This window comes from Myodes glareolus, chromosome 1, assembly GCF_982192425.1.
Source record: "Myodes glareolus chromosome 1, mMyoGla1.1, whole genome shotgun sequence".
Classification (NCBI taxonomy): Eukaryota; Metazoa; Chordata; class Mammalia; order Rodentia; family Cricetidae; genus Myodes; species Myodes glareolus.
Genome location: NC_142026.1, coordinates 97,593,721 through 97,610,627, shown reverse-complemented (window position 1 = coordinate 97,610,627; position 16,907 = coordinate 97,593,721). Strand labels below are relative to the sequence as shown.

The following is a 16,907-nucleotide window of genomic DNA, read 5'->3' as shown; positions in this document are numbered from 1 at the left end:
CTGGAGATTAGCTTGTCCCTTCCAATGTCAGTCCAAAAGCCACAGGATTCTGAAGACAAAATGAAGAGGGCTTGTTCAAGTTCTCTCTACGGGTTCACTTCTTGCTTCAGTGTGCATTGTCACTGGAATTCAGCCTACAAATGCTCTCAGAACACAAGCTGGGTGTGGAAATGGGCTTGGGCCCAATATTTCAGTGAGTAAAATGCTTACTTTGAAACCACAAGAACCTGAGTTTGATCATCAGATTTAAAAATCAGGGTAGAGGAGGGAGGGTGGCATGAGGTTGTCATCCCAGTGGCTGGAGAGGCAGAGGACAGGGAGGGTCCTTGAGCTTGCTGCTCAGTCAGCATAGCTTGCCAGGCAAGTCCAGGGCAAGGAGAGAAAGCTAAGTGGTGCCTGAGAAATGACCCCCAAGGTGACCTCCGCATTACATGCACACATGCATGTGTTCACACATATGTAAAAAGAATACAAACCACATGTGAACATGCTCCTGGAAAATGTTGACTACTTTTATTTTAAGCTGTCTACTGTTGCTTGCATATTTGTGTCTTCCAAAACTCGTGTAGATGCTAAATTACTACGGCAAGGGTACATAGAGACCAAGACCTATTAAAAGGTGATTAGGCTACTGGCGTGTTCCACTCTCTGGTGAGATCAGAGACATTATCCAATGGGGTTTGACCCACCTCTTACTGTTGTCCTTGTTTTTGCTCATTAATATTGAATTTCCCTGCCTCCAGCACAGGGAAATCCAATAATTCTGATCATTATAAACTATCCACTCTAAAACATTCTATCATAACCACAAAAGTGGACCAAGAAATCGTCTTTGAAATTCACATGGACATTAGGAATGTGATCAAATAACAAAATGAAACAAGGTTTAACTCACTTCTCCCACAGTCTGTGCTGTGCATATTTGCTTAGGTACTTTGTATATTCATTTATTTACTCAAGGCATTGTAACTCCAAGACAAATTAAAATGATGACTGGAGTCAAATCTCAGCTCATGCTCATCAGTGAATAACATTTTGTGTTTTTCTTAGAACTTTAGGATAGCTGTGAAACCAATAATTTTTCTGCACAAGGAAAAATGAAGGTGAAACAAATACAATCAAAGTACTTTGAGATTAAGCTGATATTTGTGTTTCTGTTAGCTGTGTATGAGTACATCTGTGTGAGAGGATGGAGACAGACAGACAGACATACAGATAGACATATACACAGTAGCTATCTTCATACATAACTCATTTTAAGAATTTTATTTTTATTCCTTCACAGAAAAACCATATCCCTTCAGCGTTCATATTCAATGCATTTTCTAAAAAGCTAAAAGAAAAGATTGCTAAGTAGCTTGTTTACTTAATCAAAGTCTATTAACATTCCAAAAAAGTTAAGTTGTGATGAAATCAGATTTATTTTTATACTTATTAATAATTCTCCTGCTGACACAAGATTAGTTGGCAGCATTCAAATCCATGAATTACTTTTTGCATTGTAAATGATTATTTTGGTATATTTAGAACAAAGAGGAACAGGCTGTCCTGATTTAGGAAAAATTAATGACATATAAATGAAGTTCAATTTTAGTTTTCAAATTATCTACCTTAAGACCCAATTATACCACTTTTAGTCATATACCCAAAGGATGCTTCATCCTACCACAAAGACTCTTGCTCAACTATGTTCCTTGTGATATTATTCATAATAGACAGAAACTGGAAAAGAACAGATGCCCCTCAACTAAAGAATGGGTAAAGAAAATGTGGCACATTTACGCAATAGAGTATTACTCAACTGTTTAAAAGGAAAGTGATATCATGAAACTTGCAGGCAAATGTATGGGATTAGAAAACATCATCTCGAGTGAGGTAACCCAGACCCAGGAAAACAAACATGATATGTATTCACTTATAAGTGGATATTAGCTACCATCCACAGACCCAGGAAGATTAGGTTAAGGGGAGGGTTCCAGGGAGAAAGCATAAATTTTCCTGGGAAGGGGCAATAGAGTAGATTTTGCAGGTGGACTGGGGACAGGTGGGGATGAGAACTGGAGGCATCAGGTGTGGCTGGACATGGAGGAAGAAAGGGCAGGGGGAGACCTTTGAAACTGGGGATAGCAGAATATCATTAGGAATCCGTTTGTTGATTTTTGTGGGATAGTGTGGAAACCTAGTGCAATAGACGTTTCCTTGATTCTATGAGGATAACCCTAACAAGGACTTCTAGTAATGGAAGATAGAGTCTGAACCGATCATTTACAGCCAGGCAAGGCTTCCAAAGGTGAAACCGGGTTACATTGGTTGAATTTTGGGCTTAGACAGTACTGCTAAGATCCCTAAACAACCCAGGCTGATGTAAGGACAGAAGATTGCTCTCTGAAAATTCACAGTGGGCCCTACTGCCAAAGCAACATCCACATAGCTCATTGAATATAGAGGCGTTGAGTTGGTGTTCATTTGAAGCCTTCACCCCTACATTCTAGTCTCTTTGGCAGGAGAAGGTACTCTGCAGGCTACAGAAAGTGAAACCTGGACACCAACCCAACCGCAAAACCCTCTACCTATAATCTGTCCTGCCTACAAGGTGTGTCGGGGCAGTAGTGACATAGAACTCTGGGAGTGGCCAACCAATGCTTGGTTTAACTTGAGAACCATAACAAGAGAGGGAGCCAATGGCCCTGGATGGCCAGGAACAGGAGACTGGATAGCCCAGAAAGCTAGAGTAGAACCAAATATGACTGGAAAAAAAATCAACGAAGGGATTCCTAATGATATTCTGCTATACTTATAGATCAGTGTCTTGTCCAGTCATCATCAGACAGGCTTTCTCATGCAGCAAATGAGAGTGGATACAGAGTCCCATAACCAGACATTATGCGGAGACTCTATAATTGGAGTTCTCTATCAGGTTCCTCCCCTTGGAGTTAAGGGAATCCTTCTGAAGAGTGGTAGGAAAGACTTGGAGTCAAAGGAGTTGAGGACACCAGGGGAACATGCCCAACTGAATCAATGAAGCAGGGCTCACATGGGCTCACAGAGACTGAAGCAGCAAGGACAGCGCCTGCATGGGTCTGCGAAAGGTCCTCTGCGTGTGTGTTATGGCTGTTTGCTTGGTGTTTATGAGGGACTCCTACAATGGGAGGTGTGTATCTCTGGCTCTTTTGCCTGCTCTTAATACTCTTTTCCTCCTACTGGGTCTCCTTGTCCAACCATGATATGAGGACTTTTGCTTTATCTTAGTGTGTCTTGTTTTGTGCTGCTTGGCTGTAATCTCTCAGGGATCTGCTCTCTTTTGAAGGGGAAATGGGAGGGGGAATGGATCTGGGGAGACAAAAGTAGTGGGGAAGCTAGAAGGAGTGGAAGGAGTGAAAACTCTGGTTGGGAATATATTGTATGACAGAAGAATTTATTTTCAACTAAAAAAATAAATTAAAATTAAAAAGTAAAATAGAAAATAAAACCCCATCATGTAGTATATGGATTTCCAACAAATTAAACTCAAAGTGGGCTGTGTCTGGAAGGTTGTGAGGAGAGAAACCATCTTACCTGGACACTGGTTAGGGTCGTGTACTGGTAAGCCTTGACCACCAGGTAATTAGCTTCCAAGTCTATGAGTCCCAGGATCATGTACTTCCACCATCTTCGCCGCAAAATTGCCAAGAGGTTTTCTTCTCCTATGGTAAAAAGTTAAGAAAAAAAATGGCTTAAGTTCTTGGTATATAGCACATTACATATTTAGAATTCTTACGTGCTATTGTGTTTTGTACCCATATATGCATTTTATCAGAAATTTATCCAAAATTTAGTGGCTTAATCTATCAAAGACTCACATACTTTACTTAGGAAATTGTCTTCATGTTCACTTTTCGGTCTTCAAATTAGTTTCTACACCAGGGTGAGACTGAGTAGGTCATTGCTTACTATGGCATATTGAGTGTATGTGTGTGTGTGTGTGTGTGTGTGTGTGTGTGTGTGTGTGAAAGAATAGCTGTGTGATGAGAAAAGTGAAAGGAAAAATGTTCAAGAAAGGGTGCATTGCACACACACAAAAAACTCAGGCCATTACAAATAGTGCTGCTATGAACGTAGTTGAGCACAAGTCCTTATGGTATGATCCATCCATTGGGTATATACCCAAAAGTGGTATTTCTGGGTCTTGAGGTAGGTTGTTTCCTAATTTCCTGAGAAATCACCATACTAATTTCCAGAGCAAAAGTACTAGTTTGCACTCACACCAGCAATGGAGGAGTGTTCTCTTTATCCCACAACCTCTCCAGCATAAGGTGTTATCAGTGTTTTTGATCTTGGCCATTCTACAGGTGTAAGATAGAATCTCAGAGATGTTTTGATTTGCATTTCTCTGATGGCTAAGGATTTCTTTTCCTTAAGTGTCTTTCAGCCATTTTAGATTTTTCTGTTGAGAGTTCTCTGTTGAATTCTGTACCCCATTTTTTATTGGATTATTTGTTCTTTTGATGACCAATTTCTTGAGTTCTTTGTATATTTTGGAGATCAGCCCTTCTGTCTGACGTGGGGTTGGTGAAGATCTTTTCCCATTCTGTAGGCTACCATTTTGTCTTGTTGACCATGTCCTTTGCTTTACAGAAACTTTTCTGTTTTGGGAGGTCTCATATATTAATTGTTGCTCTCAGTGTCTGTGCTACTGAGGTTATATTTAGGACTTAAGAGGTCTCCTGTGTCAATGCATTCAAGTGTACTTCCCACTTTCTCTTCTGTGAGGTTTAGTGTGGTTGGTTTTATGCTGAGGTCTTTGATTCATTTGGACTTGAGTTTTGTGCATGGCAATAGATATGGATCTGTATTCATTCTTCTACATGTTGATATTCAGTTATGCCAGCACCATTTGTTGAATATGCGTTCTTTTTTTCCATTTTATATCTTTTGCTTCTTAATCAAAATTCAGGTGTTTGTAGGTGTGTTGATTGATATCCAGGTCTTAATTAACTTCCATTGGTCCTCCTTTCTGTTTTTATGCCAATACCAGACTGTTTTCAGTACTGTAGCTCTGAGGTAGAGTCTGAAGTCAGGGATTGTTATAAGTTTCTTTATTGTACAGGATTGTTTTGGCTATTCTTTGTGGGTTTTTTTTCTTTTTTCTTTCTTTTTTCTTTTTTTCTTTTTGTTTTTTCATATGAGGTTGAGTATTGCCAAAATCTGGAAAAAACCTAAATGCCCCTCAACCAAAGAATAGATAAAGAAAATGTGGTACATTTACACAATGGAGTACTACACAGCAGAAAAAATAATAACATCTTGAAATTTGTAGGCAAGTGGATGGATCTAGAAAACATCATATTGAGTGAGGTAACCCAGACCCAGAAAGACAAATATCATATCAACTCACGCATAAGTGGCCTTTAGACATAAAGCAAAGAAAAACAAGCCTATCGTCCACAACCCTAGAGAACCTAGACAACAATGAGGACCCTAAGAGAGGCATACACGGGTCTAATCTACATGGGAAGTAGAAAAAGACAAGATCTCCTGAGTCAATTGGGAACATGGGGCCCATGGGAGAGGATTTAAGGGGATGGGGAGGGAGAGAGGGAAGTGGAGAAAAATAGATAGCTCAATAAAAACAATTTTAAAAAAAAAGGAAAGAGGGGAAACTGTAATCAGAATATGTTGCATAATAAAAGTCTATTTTCAATAAAAAGGACTTTATTAAAAACACAAAACTCAGACAGTCCTAAATTTCAAAACTGTTTTAGAGCAGATACAGACCAAAAGAAAAGTGTCCCATTAGAAGCAGTTTTGTATGTGTAGTAAGACTTTAAGATGGCATCCGAAAGATTCTTCTGCTTCAATGTCCATGTCTAATCTAGATATGTGTGAATGATGTGTAGAGAGAAAGCTTCAGGATGGGAAAAATTACCACCCGACCCTTCTCTTGGTGCTGCCAACAATTTCGTCTCCTTGTCTGACATTCATAGAACCTGGACAGACTTTAGATATCTTCAATCTTTTTGTGATATGTATTTCAAGCTGAAATAAATCTTATTTCTAAAAATGACCCAATGATAATTACATGCAGATATTTGTGGCCAGCTTGTGAAGTCTTCACAGACAACATCGAATATATAGATATTCTGATTGAATAGTGATGTATATATATGACTCAGTATTGTTTGACAAATTATTCCAACATATAGAAATTTAAAACAAAGAAAAATGTTTATTGTGTTCTGGTTTCAAACGGTCAAGAATCTGGGTGCAGCTTAACTGAATGATTATGATTCAAGACTTTGCTCCCTGATCCATACAACCCCCAGCAACCAGATAGTAGCAACCTCTCTCACCAATATCCCTTCCCCACTGCCTCTGCACCAGAGACCCCAAGCACCACAGGCCCAGACTGTACCTGGACCAATGGAGGGGGGGTCTGAGATCCCGGCTGGAGACTCCTGCTCTTTAAACCCTAACCCCCATTCCTCCCACACCCATGGCAACACCAGCAACTAGGCAGTGCACCCTCTCTTGCCAACCATCCTCCACCTCTGCACCGTGGACCACAGGCCCCACTGGCCCCAACTGTACCTGGAGGGACAGCACCAATGACTACTGAGGCCACAGGCCCCAAATGAATCTGGAGGAAGAGTGGCCACCTGAAATACAGACCCCACCTGTACAGTTGGAGGAAAAGCTGGGTAATGGCCGTGTAAGAATGCATTCAACAACATAAAGAGCAATATGGCACCATCAGAAACTAGTGGCCCTACATCAGGAAGACATGAACAGTCCAACACAGATAAAGCAGAAGAGAACAACCTTAAAAAAACTTTATGGAGACAGTGGAGGCCCTTAAAGAAGAAGTGAAAAATTCCCGTAAAGAAATGGAGGAAGATTTAAGAGTTCAGTAAGTTCCAGGCAGACTGCCAGCCAGGGACTCAGTCTCATCTGAAGGATTGATGAGGAGGGGGTCTTTGGCTGTTGGAAGCGTTTTGACCATTACCAGAGGGGACTGAATGTGGAACCAGCCCAAGAGAGAGAAGTGTGTCACAGTCAACAAAGTGAAAGGAGTTGGAGATCTGAAGAGCGCTTTGACATGGGACACGGAAACGCAGAGTCTGAATTTGTCCTGCTGGCTTTTGGTCTTGCTTTGATTCAGTATTTCTTCACCATGCTCCCTTCTTCTAATGGTAACGTATATCCTACGCCACTGTGTGTTGGGATCATGTGATTTGTTTAGTATTTTATGGAGGTTACAGTTAAGAAATTGCCTTGAATCTCAGAAGAGACATTGAACTTTGAAACAGTGGTAGGATTGAAAGATTATGGGGACTTTGAAGTTGAACGAAATGCACTTTGCATGATGATAGAACTGCAAACCTATACGGGCTGAGGATGTAATGTGGTGGTTTTAATGAGATGGGAGTTCCAGCTGATGAGCTATGAGGGAAGGATTAGGGGGCATAGTTTTGTTAGGGAAGATGAGTAACTAGGCATGGGCTTTGAGGTTTCAAAAATCCATACCAGGCCCTGTGTTTCTCTTTCTTTCTGCAGTTGCAAGTGGATTAGGATGTAAAGCTCTCGGGTGCTACTTCAGCACCATGCTGCCTACATGTTGCCACACTCCTTGTCACGACAATAATGGATTAAATCTCTGTTATGGTTATTCTTAGCAGTCAACTTGACTATGTCTGGAGTTAACTAAAACCCAAATGGGTGGGCATAACTATGAGGAATTTTTCATTATTAAATCATTTGAAGTGGAGAGAGCTAATCTGCATCTTTGAGGTAGGAAAATAAATGTTTAATCGGGGTCTTTTGCTGTATGAAGATTCACCTTAAATCTGGACCAAACCTTCTGGCATCAGCCTATATGAAGGAATGATGGAAACTTGCTCTCCTTGCCAGCTTGCTCTTACCCTGACTGCCAAGTGCAACTATAAAGTCATCGGTCATTGTCACTGACATTAAAGCCAACTTCTCTGGGATTCCAGCATATACGAAGATCTGCTAAGAAATTCAGCCTTGTGGACTGAAAAACTACTGGATTCTTGAATCTTCCATTCAAAGGCAGCCAGTGTTAGATTAACCAAATGACACACTATAAGTATTTCTTAAAAAAAAAAAATCTAAAACTAAAAGCAATCCTCCGATCAATACTTTCTTTTATAAGAGTCGCCTTGGTCATGGTGTCTCTTCAGAGCAATAGAAACCCCAAAGAAGTACTGTTCCTCTGGTGTCTCAATAAAGTACCAGCATACACCTCTTTTTTAAAAAATTATTTTTATTGAGCTATATATATTTTCTCTGTTCCCCTCCCTGTCTCTTCCCTCCCCTTCTACTCTCTCCCCTCCCCTTCGACCCTCCCCCATAATCCCCATACTTACAATTTACTCAGGAGATTTTGTCTTTTTCTACTTCCCATGTAGATTAGATCCATGGTTAGAACTCTTAGGGTTCTTTTTGTTTTGTAGATTCTCTGGAATTGTGAATTATAGGCTGGCATTTTCTTTACTTTATGTCTAAAAGCCACTTATGAGTGAGTTGATATGATATTTGTCTTTCTGGGTCTGGGTTACCTCACTCAATATGATGTTTTGTAGATCCATCCATTTGCCTGCAAATTTCAATATGTCATTATTTTTTTCTGCTATGTAGTACTCCATTGTATAAATGTACCATATTTTCCTCATATGTTATTCAATCAGGGGCATTTAGGTTGTTTCCTGGTTCTAGCTATGGCAAACAATGCTGCTATGAACATAGTTGAGCACATGTCCTTGTGTATGCTTGAGCATCCTTTGGGTATATGCCCAAAAGTGGTATTGTTGGGTCTTGAGGAAGATTGTTTCCTAATTTTCTGAGAAATTATTGTACTGATATCCAAAGGGGCTGTACCAGCTTGCAATCCCACCAGCAATGCAGGGGTGTTCCCTTTACCTCACAACCTCTCCCACATAAGTTGTCATTAGTGGTTTTAATCTTGGCCATTCTTACAGGTGTAAGATGGAATCTCAATTGTTTTGATTTGCATTTTTCTGATGACTAAGGATGTTGAACATTTCCTTAAGTGTCTTTCAGAGATTTTAGACTCATGTCTTGAGAGTTCTCTGTTTAGGTCAATGCTCCATTTTTTACTGGATTATTTGTTCTTTTGATGACCAATTTCTTGAGTTCTTTGTATATTTTGGAAATCAGCCTTCTGTCTAATGTGGAACTGGTGAAGATCTTTTCCCATTCTGTAGGCTGCCGTTTTGTCTTGTTGATTGTGTCCTCTGCTTTACAACAATTTCTCAGTTTCATATGATAGGTTAATTTACATAAGTGACCGCAAAAATTGTACTAAAGAATTTCTACAACTCAAAAACACCTTCAGTAATGTAGCAGGATACAAGATTATCTCAAAAAAAAAAATCAGTAGCCCTCTTTTACACAGATGATAAAGGGGCTGAGAAAGAAAACAGAGAAGCATCACCCTTTACAATAGCCATAAATAGCACAAAATATCTTGGAGTAACTCTAACCAAACAAGTGGAAAACCTGTATGACATGAAATTTAAATCTTTGGAAAAAGAAATTGAAATAAGACACCAGAAAATGGAAAGATCTCCCATGATCTTGGGTAGGTAGAAGTAACATAGTAAAGATAGCAATCTTACCAAAAGCAATCTACAGATTCAATACAATACCCAGCAAAATTCTTCACAGTTTTCTAAAGAACCATATTCAACTTCATATGGAAAGGAAAAAAAATCAGGATAGCCCCAAACAATCCTACAATCCTGTGCAATATAAGAAGTTCTGGAGGCATCACAATCCCTGACTTCAAACTCTGATACAGAGCTACAGTACTGAAAACAGCCTGGTATTGGCATAAAATCAGACAGAAAGGCCAATGGAACTTAATCAAAGGCCTGAATATCAATCCACATACCTATGAACACCTGAATTTTGACAAAGAAATAAAAAATATAAAAAATGGAAAAAAAGAAAACATATTCAACAAATGGTGCTGGAATAACTGGATATCAACATGTAGAAGAATGAAAATAGATCCATATCTATCCCCATGCATAAAACTCAAGTCCAAATGGATCAAAGACCTCAACATAAAGCCAGCCACACTGAACCTCATAGAAAAGTGGGAAGTACACTTGAATACATTGGTACAGGGAACCACTTCCTAAATATAACCCCAGCAGCACAGACACTGAGAGAAATAATTAACAAATGGGAACTCCTGAAACATCAGACACTTCTAACAAGAATGGCTACTCTTACTTTTGCTCCTTGGGTTGGGACTCTCTGTGATGTGCTCCCACCACTTGCATAGCTTGTCTTTTTCCTATCTCTATTACTCATTAGGCTATTCACAATTAGAACAAACCGGCATTATCTTGATTTTATCTCCAGGATCCAAAAGCCCATGACAAGTAGTCAGTAAATAATATATGAATAAAGTTTATATTTAATCATCTCAAAAATGATGGAGGAGAGTCTTATATCTATCTGTTGCTCTCATTGGTTAATTAATAAAGAAAACTGCCTGGCCTGATAGGTCAGAACATAAGTAGGTGGAGAAGACAGAACAGAACTCTGGGAGGAAGAAGGCAGTGAGTCAGTTGCCATGATTCTCCGACCCGAGAAGGACGCAGGTTAGGATCTTTCCCGGTAACCTCGTGGTGGCATACAGATTATTAGATATGGGTTAATTAATATGTAAGAGTTAGCCAATAAGAGGCTGGAGGTAATGGACCAGACAGTGTTTAAAAGAATACAGTTTCCATGTAATTATTTTGGGGATAAGCTAGCCAGGATCCAGGTGGGAACGCAGCCCGCCGTTCCCTCCCACTACACAGAAAGATTATATAACACTGGAATTGAGATAGTTAAAATACATCCACTACATTCTGGCTCCTTCCACTAAAACAGCTTTCTAGTTGAAACTATGATATTGACAAAACTAATTGTTGAGTATTTGATACATCATACACTGAATAGGGGCCATAAAATTGTCAATGATGAATTTAACCTCAAAGCAGCCATTCTAAAGTCACAGGTCATTGTCCCTGCTATTTTCATGATGAAGGATTGCCAAATCAGAGTCTACAAGCCACATCTCAACAAATGTTGCTGGAGTCCTAGGTTATAGCTATGTTACTTGGCTCACTAACCAAGAACATAGCTAAAATCATCATTATATGGGCTTAGACAAAGGATAGGTTGCCTTGCTGGTCTGCTAATAACAACTTCAAGGAAATACACACCATGGAATGTTTCCACCGTGTTTCATTTGATGACTCTGAAAACATTCAACAGACATGATTAGCAGAATTATTCAGGATGGATACTACTTTTTATCCAGGAAGGAGATTACCTTGTTTTAAAAGGAGTACCTGACTCACACTGTGGTACAGTAGATGATTAAAACTTTAAAATAATGACATTATATTCTTGGAGTCCCTGTGCTAAAAGCCCTTCTGAATCTCATGAAAGAGAGAAATCCACGGGAATATATTGATGAATGTGAATGCTTTGAAATTACCTCTAGATTAAATTTTTTATTAACTGTAAAGGGTAATAAAACCTATGAGCAATGAATAGACTATTTGGGATTGCAGTTTGGTTTTTAAATATATTCTATTGTCTAATGTTTCACTATCTGTATGATTAAATACTGTGGCGTGCTGCTTGACCAGCAAGCAAGAATGACCACGAAATCGAGGATTCTTCCCAAATCACACTTTATTGGAGCCTCTCGGTTGAAGGGAGAGCAGGGAACGAGAGGGAACGAAAGCCAAGGGGCAGTTGCTTTTCTAGGATGGAGGGGCTCGGATACTGTCCTGATTGGTGAATACCATTCCGCTGAAGCCCGGGGCTTCGGGATTGGCTAGGGAACAAGGCTCAGTTATGCAAATGCAGGCCAAGGGATACTCAGCCCCACTCGGCAACATCAAAAGGATCTGTTTACCTCCAAGTTGCAGGACCACCAGCACCATTTCGCAATGGCGATGTCCTGACGGCTCCTTACAAAATACAAATAAAAATAATGGATAAGAAAGTTCTAATGTACTCTTCATCTTGAATTAACAAATACTAACATTTTGTGATGTTTGTTTCAGGTCTTTTTTGAGAAATTATTATAGAAGTAATTGAAGTCCACCTTCTACCCCTGCCAGATTCTATTTCAGAGCAGTGATTGTATGGGACTTTCCTGAAAATTGCCAAGCTTCTGGATAATTTAAGAAGGTTCCCCACACCAGATTTTAAAACTAATGCTGGATGGGATGGTAGTCTTCAAAAAACTATAGTTCTCTAATTGTTTGATTAGCTTAAATTTCGGAAGTTAGCTTAAGAGGAGATAGTGTCGGGAGTGTAAGCCTTTTCAATACTAGCTTGCCTTCCAACAGAACGAAATATTATCCACTCCTATGCAAAATCTTGAATGCATATGAGATGCAACCCCATATAACAAGATCCTATAAACCCCAGACTTAAATTAAAAGTACACACTCAACACACACATACACACATATACATATATACACACCTCCTTATGAAACAATAAAAATGTTTCTCTCTAGAAAAAGTGTCAAAATTCTGTGCTTGTTTTTCCATATAAAATTGATTATTATTCTCTCAAGGTCTGTGAAGAAGTTTGATGGGATTTTGATGGGGATTGCATTGAATCTATAGATTGCTTTTGGTAGACTTGCCATTTTTACTATGTTGAGCCTCCCAATCCAAGAGCAGGGGAGATTTTTCCATTTTCTGGTATTCTCCTCAATTTCTTTCTTCAAAGACTTAAAGTTCTTGTCAAATAGGTCTTTCACTTCCTTGGTCAGAGTTATCCCAAGATATTTTATGCTATTTGTGGCTATCGTGAAAGGAGAAGTTTCTCTGATTTCCCTCCCTGCTTCTTTATCCTTTGTGTATAGGAGGACAACTGATTTTTTGGAGTTGATCTTGTATCCTGCCACATTACTAAAGGTGTTTATCAGCTGTAGGAGTTCTTTGGTAGAGTTTTTGGGGTCACTCCTGTATACTATCATATCGTCTGCAAATAACAAGAGTTTAACTTCTTCCTTTCCAATTCGAATCCCCTTGGTCCCCTTATGTTGTCGTATTGCTATTGCTAGAACTTCAAGCACTATATTGAAGAGGTATGGGGAGAGTGGACAGCCTTGTTGTGTTCCTGATTTCAATGGAATGGCTTTGAGTTTCTCTCCATTCAGTTTGATGTTAGCTGTCGGCTTGCTGTAAATAGCTTTTATTATATTTAGGTATGATCCTTGTATCCCCAATCTCTTTAACACTTTTATCATAAAGGGATGTTGAATTTTGTCAAATGCTTTTTCAGCATCTAATGAAATGATCATATGGTTTTTTTCTTTCAGTTTATTTTATATGATGGATTACATTGATAGATTTGTGTATGTTGAACCAGCCCTGCATCTCTGGGATGAAGCCTACTTGATCATAATGGATAATTTTTCTAATGTGTTCTTGGATTCGGTTTGCCAGGATTTTGTTGAGAATTTTTGCGTCGATGTTCATGAGTGAGATTGGCCTGTAATTCTCTTTCTTGGTTGTGTCTTTATGTGGTTTTGGTATCAGGGTAACTGTAGCTTCATAAAAGGAGTTTGGCAATGACTCTTCTGTTTCTATATTGTGAAATACCTTAAGGAGTATAGGTATCAGCTCTTCTTGGAAATTCTGGTAGAATTCTGCATTGAAACCATCTGGCCCTGGGCTTTTTTTGGTCGGGAGGTTTTTGATAACAGCTTCTAATTCTTTGGTTATCCGTCACGTTGCTGTCATTGTGAAGACACCACTTCTATTGCTCACTAGCGAACATCTTTAATGGCAGGTCTGCTGGGGAAGAGTGGGTGGTAGATTCTTTGCTTTGAAATTATCCAGAGCAATCATAATGAAACTCTGTATTAATATAAATCTCTCGATTTTCCCGGGGCGAGCCTGCTGAGAGGAAAATGTATTTGTCCTTTTTAATGACAAGACTATTTCCCTTTACTTCATCCCATTTCGTGAAAAGTGCCCCGATTTGCCTTCTGGAACTATCCTGTAATTGACTCCAATGCCTCACGACATTAGGCAGATGAATCTGTCAGTTTTGTGAATTTAGTCTTGAACAAAGAGCTATGTAGCAGCTAATGACACACGATGTAAGGGGAAGAGGCCAAAGCAGGCTTGCCTCTGGACGCCTGCCATTTGCTGAGGAGATTCAAAAGACAACATGACAGAAGGTGCCAGCCTGAGCTCTTGAGGGCTGACCTTGAGCTCTGACACGTGAGCAGCTGTCATGGCGGACACATAGGTTAGCCCCAACTTGGGAAATTGAAAGGCTAAAGTATCAGCGGGCCAGATGCCTAGGAAATCAGGAAGCTGGCTGGCATGCTCTCAGTACCCAGTCTCTTATCGCCGATCTCACATGCCAAGTAGATACCCACCAAGGCGACTTCTGTTAACTGTCATTTGTTTTCCACTGAATACGACTGTCAGGTACTCTGCCAGCAGCACCACGCTTTCTTGCTCCTATTTGCCTGACACTTTAAAGTCTAGGTTAAAAGCTTGGAGTCAGAGACCTCTGTGAAAACACTAGCTGCCACTTACCAGGAAGAGTCACCTTGAAACATGGTGTTCATTTATAAAACGAAGCAAGTACCACTTACTTGAAAATGTTTCCGTAAGGATTAAATGGGAAATGCACATAAAGTTAGCTTTGAGTAAATACTGGGTAGGTGATGGCTTTGTTATTAACAGCGCCGTGAGGAAAATATTTTCAGATCAGAAAATTGGATTTAGAAGAAGTTGAATATTTTTTCCCAAGGTCTGTTCTGATTTTTTTTATTATAAAGTATTTACTACTCTAGAAATGGTACATTGTCTACATGGAAAATTTAATAAAACAAGTCAGAAGTGTTTCATATTATTTTTCCCGAAATTAACTTCAGATAAAAGAAAAATCATTTTTTGAGCGATGTAATAACAGAGTATCCCCTTCCCTCTCTCTTTCCCTCTCTCTCTCTCGTGTGTATTTCCAACTGAAAATATTGAAGAATGTATTTATAGAACTCAATTTTCCTCATTATATCAACCTATTGTCAATAAATATCATAGCATCCAGATTATCATTTTCAAATATAGTTTCCACTAAAAGAAACGATGACCTTTCGAGAAATGGCTGAATATAGACACGGGTGAGGAAATGTAATACATGAGCTGAATCTAGACTATCTTGTCACACAGAGGAGAAGGGAGCATTCTAAATCTAGGGAGTTTTATCAAAAGGATTCAGGGGGCAACTGGAAGAACCTTTCCAGTGAAAATAACCAGGTTGGCAAAAATGCATGAAATTTGATAAATTCATGAGTTTTGATTAATTAAAAAAAACACCTGGAACCACTGCAACCTCCACCTGAGAGATACAGAAAGCACCAACAAAAATAAGACCTGGTTGTTATTGGGAAAAGTTGGCTAAATCAAGTCAGGATTCTGAAAATTCAGAGACAAAGTAAAATAATCAAGTCCTATCCTCTCTTTTCCCCATGATTCTGCATGAGCTTCACCAAGGAATAACTAAACAGTGGGTGAGAGATTGTGTTATAATTTATTTTTTAAAAAAATGATGCAAAGAGAAGTCACACCATACAACAGGGCTCATATGACTGGTTTATTGGGAAAGGGAAGAGAAGGGACAGAAAAGGGGAAAGAGAAGGGGGTAGAGAAAGGGGCAGAAAGGGGGAGCAGAGAGAGAGGGGTCAGAGACTGGTCCTTGGGGACAAGGGTGGTGGAAGAGACAGAGACAGAGTCAGAGAGACTGGGAGGTAGGCAAGGCCCACCTTTTATAAGGGAATGAGCCAAATGTGCACAGGAGGTGCTCTTAATAGCTGCAATTGAGGCTGTATCCTATCAGGGCATACCAGAACAAATGCCTGAATAATAACAGGTTGTCTTTATGACAATATCCTATCTTACTCATAATAAATGAGTAAGAAGTAAGATGGATGGAATGTCATAGTTCAGTCCTTCCTTTAGGAGAAAGTGAGGGTAAGCCCTGGCCTTAGCAGTTGAGAGAAACAACCAGAGTCTGTGACGCTTGTTTCTTGATAAGAACAAAACATCACCTACGCCCTGCTGTACACATCTTTAAATGGGAACAACTATCTGTACTCAGGCACCTCTTCAGGAGACAGGGGTTAGAGGGACATGTTAAAACACACAAAGAAGATCCAATCAGCAAAATCCAGACATTTCCTAACCTTTCAACTTTATGTTTGTTCTTTGAATAATATTAACTGAAAGCTTGTTAGAAACGCAGAGTACGGCTGGGCGGTAGTGGCACACGTCTTTAATCCCAGTGCTTGGCCTGCAGAAGAAGGTCGATCTCTGTGAGTTCGAGGCCAGCCTGGTCTACAGAGTGAGTTCCAGGACAGCCAGGGCTACATAAAGAAACCATGCCTCAAAAAAAACATAGATAGGTGGGTAGGTAGGTAGGTAGGTAGGTAGGTAGGAAGGTCGGTCAGTCGATCGATCGATCAATCAATTTATCAAATTTCATGCATCGATCAATCGATAGATAGAGATAGATAAAATGAAATGAAATGCAGAGTCCCATCCTCACCCAAACCAATTGATTGAAATATGTGTCCTTCTTAAATCACCATGGAGATCTTCTTATAAGACTGTGTGAAAGGAATTGAAGAGCCGGGCAGTGGTGGTGCACACCTTTAATCCCAGCATTCGGGAGGCAGAGGCAGGTGGATCTCTATGAGTTCCAGGTCAGCCTTATCTACAAGAGCTAGTTCCAGGACAGTCTCCAAAGCTACAGAGAAACCCTGTCTGACAAACCTAAATAAATAATAAAATGAAATAAAAAGAAAAGAAGTTGGTCATATCAGACAAAAGGT

General features: G+C 39.6%; 1 protein-coding gene across 1 annotated transcript in view; it reads right to left on the bottom strand.

Annotated features, from left to right (window-relative positions):
- Slc35f1 (solute carrier family 35 member F1) overlaps nt 1–16,907 on the bottom strand; it is a 422,660-nt gene that overhangs the window by 80,872 nt on the left and 324,881 nt on the right. Inside the window, exon 3 of the mRNA XM_048425316.3 lies at nt 3,556–3,683. Coding sequence (XP_048281273.1) covers nt 3,556–3,683 — 128 coding nt within the window. The remainder of the gene's footprint in view (nt 1–3,555; nt 3,684–16,907) is intronic.